Genomic DNA, 7,448 nt, shown 5'->3' with positions numbered 1-7,448 from the left:
TTATAAGGTTTTCAGTACTGTCAGTGAGATCAGAGATGTCACACATGCTGTCATGTCGAAAATTTTAGGAATTCCTGCTTACTACTACAGAACCGGGCATTAATAAGTGATACCATGTTTGGCAATTGATACTCTTACTTTAATTACCACAGAGCTTGGGAATGCTGACGGCCTCATCCATGATGCCAACGGCGATCTCGTCGCCGTCGGCGTCTCCTGCCCGGCTGATCCTGTTCTACGTCGCGCTCTACCTGCTGGCTCTGGCGCAAGGCTTCTACGGGCCATGTGGGGAAGCCTTCGGCGCGGACCAGTTCACGCCTAGCGACGACGCCAACCCCAGCGCGCCCGCGTTCCGGAGCTCCTACTTCAACTGGTTCCACTTCTCCATATCCTGGGGCTACGCCATCGCGTCGGCTGGGCTGAGCTACGTCCAGGACAACGCGGGCTGGACCTTGGGGTTCGGCGCGTGCTGGACCGCGATGCTGCTATGCCTTGCCGTCTTCTTACTTGGCACGCGGACATACCGTGCCAAGCAACCCGCCGATGGCGGCACGTTCGCTGTGACCGTGCGGGCGTGGGCCGCCAGGGTCTTCCGTCGCAAGGACGCCACTCCAACTGAAAGGTGAACACGGGCAAGAGCAAACACTTTTCTGCATTCTGTTGTCTTGTGCTGACTGAGTTTCTTGATTGGCTGTGCAGGCTTGTTCTAACTCCACAGCCTGAGGGCGGCGGGCTCATAGTCATAGCTAAACTGCTCCCGATATGGCTGACGAGCTTAGTCTTCGCGGCCATCTTCTCGCAAGTGTCCACTCTGTTCACCAAGCAGGCCAGCATATTGGACAGGCACCTTGGCACGGCGACGGGCATCGTTGTGCCGCCTGCTGCGCTCCAGTGCTTGAGCAACGTCACCTTCATCGTCATGCTCCCCTTGTACGACCGCGTCATCGTGCCGCTCGCCAGGCGCCTCACCGGGCACGCCTCGGGCATCACGATGCTCCAGCGCATCGGCGCCAGCATGGCCACGTCCTGCGTCGCCATGGCCGTCGCGGCGCTCGTGGAAGTCAGGCGGCTCCGCGTGGCCAGAGACGCGGGCCTGGTCGACCGGCCGGACGAGGCTGTGCCGATGAGTTTGTGGTGGATGATTCCGCAGTATGTTCTCATCGGCCTCGCCGGTGTGCTGGGTCAGGTTGGGCTCGAGGAGTTCTTCTACGACCAGGTGCCTGACACTCTCCGCAGCGTCGGGCTCGCGTTGTGCCTGAGCATCTTTGGGGTGGGAAGCTACGCCAGCAGCATCCTTGTGTCCGTCATCGACTGGGCGACGAGAAGGAGAGGCGACAGCTGGTTCTCTGACAATCTCAACCGAGCGCACCTCGACTACTTCTACGGGCTCCTCGCCGGGCTCGCGGCTCTGGAGGTAGCCGCGTTCTTGCATTTTGCAAATCGATACGTCTACACAAAGAAAGAAGAGCTGTGAACCCATGATTATTGAAACTTTGCAAGTATAAAAATACTTTGAGCTTATGTTAAAGAATAGGGGTAACATCATAGAATGTAATTGTGATATTCTGGTCGTGATATCATGTCCCAAAACTTAAAAGAATTAATATAGTAACCATACCAAAAAAGTTTATCTTTTTTCGGAAAAATATCTAAAAAAACCTTAAACGTGTTTGACTTGAAACAATTTGAGATGAGTGATCGACCGCAAAACTTTCTCGGGTACGCATGAGCAAGGACAAAATACGCAAAAAAAACTCGTGTTGCTATATGCGAATAAAATATTGTCGGCGTTCCGAGACCGGGGGTCCCTGAGCCGACGAGTGAATGTCGCCGCGTGCCCCAGCCCAGATGGGTCGAGCGCGAGGCCGAGCGCGAAGGGGGAGAGCGAGGCGGCCGGAGACCGGCGTGAGAGAGGTGGGAATCCCGCGGCCTTCGTGTTCGTCCCGCGCCCAGGTCGGGTGCACTTGCAGTAGGGGGTTACAAGCGTCCACGCGGGAGAGGGAGCGAGCGGCTTCAAGCGAGCGCGTACCTCGTCCTCGTCCCCGCGCGGCCAACCCTCTCTAAGAGGGCCCTGGTCCTTCCTTTTATAGACGTAAGGAGAGGATCCAGGTGTACAATGGGGGGTGTAGCAGAGTGCTACGTGTCTAGCGGAGGAGAGCTAGCGCCCTAAGTACATGCCGTTGTGGCAGCCGGAGAGACTTTGGCACCCAGCTGGTGTGATGTCGTGGCCGTCGGAGGAGCGATGGAGCCTGGCGGAGGGACAGCTGTCGGAGCGGTTGAATCCTTGCTGACGTCCTCTTGCTTCCGTAAGGGGGCTGAGAGCCGCCGTCGTCACAGAGTATGCAGGGCGCCATCATTGCCTATCTGGCGGAGCGAGCCAGATGGGACACCGGTCTTGTTCCCTGCGGCCCGAGTCAGCTCGGGGTAAGGTGATGATGGCGCCTCCTGTTGACATGGCTGGTCTGCGCCCTAGGTTGGGCGATGTGGAAGCTCCTCCGAAGCCGAGGTCGAGTCTATCTTCCGTGGCCGAGGTCGGGTCCGAGCCCCAGGTTCGGGCGAGGCGGAGATCGCTGGCTGATGCCGGGGTGGAGTCCGAGCCCTGGGGTCGGGCGAAGCGGAGTTCGTCGTCTTCTGGGGCCGAGCCCAAGTCCGAGCCTTGGGTCGGGCGAGGCGGAGATCGTCGTCTTCTGGGGCCGATCCCAAGTCCGAGCCCTGGGTCGGGCGAGGCGGAGATCGTCGTCTTCTGGGACTTAGCCCGAGTCCGAGCCCTGGGTCGGGCAAAGTTTGCCGTCTTTCGGGACTTAGCCCGAGTCCGAGCCCTGGGTCGGGCGGAGCGAAGATCGTCGTCTTCTGGGACTTAGCCCGAGTCCGAGCCCTGGGTCGGGCGGAGTTCGCCGTCTTCCAGGACTTAGCCCGAGTCCGAGCCCTGGGTCGGGTGGAGCGGAGATCGTCGTCTTCTGGGACTTAGCCCGAGTCCGAGCCCTGGGTCGGGCGGAGTTCGCCGTCTTCCGGGACTTAGCTCGAGTCCGAGCCCTGGGTCGGGCGGAGTTTGCCGTCTTCCGGGACTGAGCCCGAGTCCGAGCCCTGGGTCGGGCGGAGCGGAGCTTCCTATGGTGCCTTCGGCAGGGCCTGACTACCTGTCAGTCTCACTCTGTTAAGTGGCATCGCAGTCGGAGTGGCGCAGGCGGCGCTGTCCTTCTGTCAGGCCGGTTAGTGGAGCGGCGAAGTGACGGCGGTCACTTCGGCTCTGCCGACTGGGGGCGCGCGTCAGGATAAAGGTGTCAGGCCACCTTTGCATTAAATGTTCCTGCGACTTGGTCAGTCGGCGCGGCGATTTGGTCAGGGTTGCTTCTTAGCGAAGACAGGGCCTCGGGCGAGCCGGGAACACATTCGCCGTTGGAGGGGGGCCTCGGGCGAGACGGAGATCCTCCGGGGTCGGCTGCCCTTGTCCGAGGCTAGGCTCGGGCGAGGCGTGATCGAGTCCCTCGTATGGACCGATCCCTGACTTAATCGGACCCATCAGGCCTTTGCAGCTTTATGCTGATGGGGGTTACCAGCTGAGAATTAGGAGCCTTGAGGGTACCCCTAATTATGGTCCCCGACAGTAGCCCCCAAGCCTCAAAGGGAGTGTTAGCACTCGCTTGGAGGCTTTCGTCGCACTTTTTTGCAAGGGGACCAGCCTTTCTCGGTTGCGTTTTGTTCCGGTGGGTGCGCGCGAGCGCACCCGCTGGGTGTAGCCCCCGAGGCCTCGGAGGAGTGGTTTCACTCCTCCGAGGTCTTAATGCCTCGCGTAACGCTGCGGCTGGTCTGGTCGTTCCCTCATGCGAGCTGGCCGTAGCCCGGGTGTACGGTCGGGTCCCAAGTTCTCGGGCTGGTATGTTGACGCTGTCAACGGTTCGGCCGGAGCCGGGTTTGCGAGAGCAGCCCCCGAGCCTCTGCACAGGGCGAGAGGGCGATCAGGGACAGACTCAGCTTTTTTACATACGCCCCTGCGTCGCCTTTCCGCAAGGAGGAGGGGGGAAAGCGCCATGTTGCCCTCGATGGGCGCCGAACATGGTGTCTCCGGTGAGCTGCAAGCGGGTAATCCGAGTGGACGTCCGTGCCCCGTTCGTTAGGGGTCGGCTAGGGGCCCAGAGGCATGCCCAAAAGTACCCGCGGGTGATCTGCCGGACCCGGTCCCCTGGCGACGGGGTCCGAGGGCTCGATGCCTCCCTCTGATGGGATTCCGTTACAAGATCGTTCCCGCTGGTCTCGGAAATGTCCTAGGGTACCTCGGGAGCATAGCCCGAGCCTTGGTTATGTATCGAACGTACCCATGGTCATCCCTCGCTCGGCGTCTGAGGCGGTTGTGAACCCTTCGGGGGCCAGCCTTCGAACCCCTGATCAATAGTGGGCGCGGAGCCCGAGTAGCCTGAGGCGGCCGTGGAACCCTTCCGAGGGGCCGACCTTCGAACCTCTGACCAGTAGTGGGTGTAGGGCCCACACGATCTGAGGAGGCTGTCGAACCCTTCCGAGGGGCCAGCCTTCGAACCTCTGATTAGTAGGGAGGCTCGGAGCCTGGTTCCTTCACAGGGAAGGATCCCTTTCGGGTTATCCCCCTTTCCCGGTCCCTGTTGCAAGAGAGAGAAAGGGGGAAAAGGAAAAGGATACGAAATCGAACGACGCGGCGTACCTTTTTTGACGCGGTCATTATGGCGAAGGCGAAGCGTCGCCCGCTTCTCCTGCCAGAGGCGCCGCCTGTCCCGTCGCGGAGTTAATGCGACGGGGCGAGTGGTTGGCGGGGTGGTCGTTGTGCGTGCGCGAGCCGTTCGAGGAACGGATCACGGGCGCGTTGTCTTCACGCCGTGCGAGAGGGTTCTCTCGCTGCCCCCGGACGGGACGTGAGCTTGGCTGACGACGTGGCCGCTGCTCCTGCCCGCCTGCCACCGCCATTACTGCCGGCCCACTTTTGGCCGCATTGACCGTCGCGCCAGGCTGGCGCTGCTGGGTCGCGCGCTGGGTCGCCTCGAGTCGCGGTGTTGGTTCCGCAGTCGAGGAGGCGCGGTAGTGGCGCAAGTGGCGGTGCAGTTGCATGCACGAAGCATTTGGCGCGCCGGTTGCATGACGCGTGGGCCTGGGCCTCCACGCCGGGCGTGTTGAGAGTCGGAGAAGCGCGCCCACTCGGCGCGGTTGCATGCTGCCTGCATGGCTGCCCGCCCTTTCGCCCGCTGGTCTGGGCAAAAGTGGAGGGTCGCTTGTAACCGCTGGGTAGTTGTACGCACCGCGCACGGCGGTTTGGCTTCTTCTGCTCTGAGCCGGCTTGCATGACGTGTGGGACCCAGCCCCCGCGTCGTAGGGGGAGGACCTTGGAGTGTGTTGGAGAAGACTCAGCCCGCGACGGCTGGGGACGCAAGCAGGGAGAGTCGGCTTTAAAAGGAGGGTGACCCCCTTTGGAAGGCGACCTGTCTTCGCGCTCCCTTATGCATCGTGTCTTTCCACCTTCCAAGCCCCCGGATGGGGGATATCCGCCGTCTTTCCGCCTCGTCGTTGGAGGACGCAACTCCGTGGGAGTGGGTACCTTTCAGCCATCGTTCGGCTTCAAGGATTTTCATCATGCAGCCCGGCTGCACCCCTCCGCCGGCGGTCACCCAAGATGGTGACCTCCAGTTTGATGGTGGGGGAAAGCGAGCCGGGCTGCGGCCTCTGCCCCTCCCTCAGCCTCAAGGATTTTCATCACCAGGGCTGGGGAGGGGAGTGAGCCGAGTTGGGGTCGGCCCCTGCGTGGGCAGTGGCCCGCTCCTTCCCTCAGTGATCGGAGGGAAAGGGCGGTCGTCGTCCGTGGCGCTGGCAGCTGCAGCGTGCCTGGCTCTCGGACGCGAGTGGCTTCGGAGCCGCTCCGGCGCCGGCGTCTGCCACGACAGCTGGAAGAGGTTCTTCCGTCGACGAGATAGCCAGGGCCACCCACGGACCGACCTCCAACTCTACGGCCTTCTGCCCGTCCTTGCCTCACGAGTTTGGGCATGGGCGGGGGCCTCTTGGCAGCAGCATCCGCCCTGGGGTCAGCGCTGCCGCTGTTCGGCCCCCCGGAGCAGAAGTCGTCGTCGTCGCCGCTGCTGGAGCGGGCGACAACGCGCCGTTCGTCGGTCTTCTGTTGCTCCGCAGGCCCCCCCCATCGAGTGGGGTTGTTCGTACCTGCGGAGGTGGAACCGGAGTTCCGTTTGTAATGGCACTTTGAATGCCAGTGTTTTTGTTCATTGTGGCTGTCGAGGCCTGAACATGTATGTATTTTCGGCACGAAGCCGTGTTTTTTCCTTATTTTCGAGCACTAAGACTCGCCTGTTGGTTGTCTGAACCGCTTCACCAAGCGTGAGTCGCCCCGTGTAAAGGTGACGAGTGAGGTATCCGTATCCCGGAGGCGTAGGAGTCCCTCGGCTCGGTCGGCCTTGTTGTCCGAGGCTTCTCTAGCTTAGTTAAAGGAACCCCTCGGCCGCTCTTCGATGAGCCGAGGCCAGGGGTAGCGGTGTCACCATGAACAGAGGCGGGGTTGGCTCGAAAAGGAAACCTGGTTGGCCGGAGCCTAGCCGGGTCGTCCGTTAGCGGGACCGACACCGGAGTTGACCAGCCGAGCCGCCTGCTCGGGCCGGATTCCCGGAGAAGACCCTGGCGACGATGGCCCGGGCGTGGCGATGACGTCGTCCTTTAGAGTGGAGATCCTCGGACCGCGTCTCCGTCCGAGGCTAGGTCGGACCTCGCCGAAGGTGTCGTCGATGCCGAGGGTGCCGCTGCTCCCTTCAGTCGTCGAGATCCGAGCCTGCAGGATCGGATTATCTTGTAGCGTGTGTTTTCTGCGGCCGCCGAGGCCTAAACACACCTTCGCCGTGTTGTAAAGCTGCGTCTCTTTTCCTCTTGTTTCGAGTATCTGGACTTTTTTGTTGGTAACAGAATTGTTTTGCGCGAGCGAGAGTTGCTTCTCACGGAAGGTGATGAGTGAGGTATCCGTATCCCGGAGGCTTAGGAGTCCCTCAGCTTGGTCGGCCTTGCCGCATACGCGCACTCTTGCCCGTCCATGGGGTTCTGTTCCCGACGCAGTCGAGAAGGCTCAAACAATCGCTTCGGCAGAAGAGCTTCCGAACGTGAAGACTTGTTCGGTCCGTGGAATCACTTATCCGAACGTGAGTTACTTATCGCAGAAGGTGATGAGTGAGGTATCCGTATCCCGGAGGCGTAGGAGTCCCTCGGCTCGGTCAGCCTTGGCTGCTTACGTGTACTCCGTCGTTTTCAGGATCCACTTTCGAAGTAGTCAAAAAGCACGAAAGACATTCTGGCAGAAAGGACCTTTTTTCGAGGAAAAAATTCGACGCAGAGGGGTTCCCCCCCTTTTAGCCCCCGAGGGAGGGTCGGGCTTTGCCGAGGCAAAGCTGACCCTTCCTTGATGACTAAACTTTGCGTGGGAGCGAGGTATATGAACA

General features: G+C 61.0%; 1 protein-coding gene across 1 annotated transcript; it reads left to right on the top strand.

Annotated features, from left to right (window-relative positions):
• Window positions 1-143: 143 nt before the first annotated feature.
• Window positions 144-1,575, top strand: LOC103650952 (protein NRT1/ PTR FAMILY 5.10; the record flags this gene model as incomplete). The annotated part of the gene is made up of 2 exons (XM_023302102.2): window positions 144-622; window positions 700-1,575. Coding segments are annotated over 2 exons (1,254 nt in total), but the record flags the coding sequence as incomplete, so codon positions are not given.
• Window positions 1,576-7,448: the final 5,873 nt, after the last annotated feature.

The sequence above is a fragment of the Zea mays genome, chromosome 3 (genome assembly GCF_902167145.1).
Source record: "Zea mays cultivar B73 chromosome 3, Zm-B73-REFERENCE-NAM-5.0, whole genome shotgun sequence".
NCBI classification, from domain to species: Eukaryota; Viridiplantae; Streptophyta; class Magnoliopsida; order Poales; family Poaceae; genus Zea; species Zea mays.
Note: the sequence above shows the minus strand (reverse complement) of the source record. Positions and strands in the feature narration are given on the sequence as shown.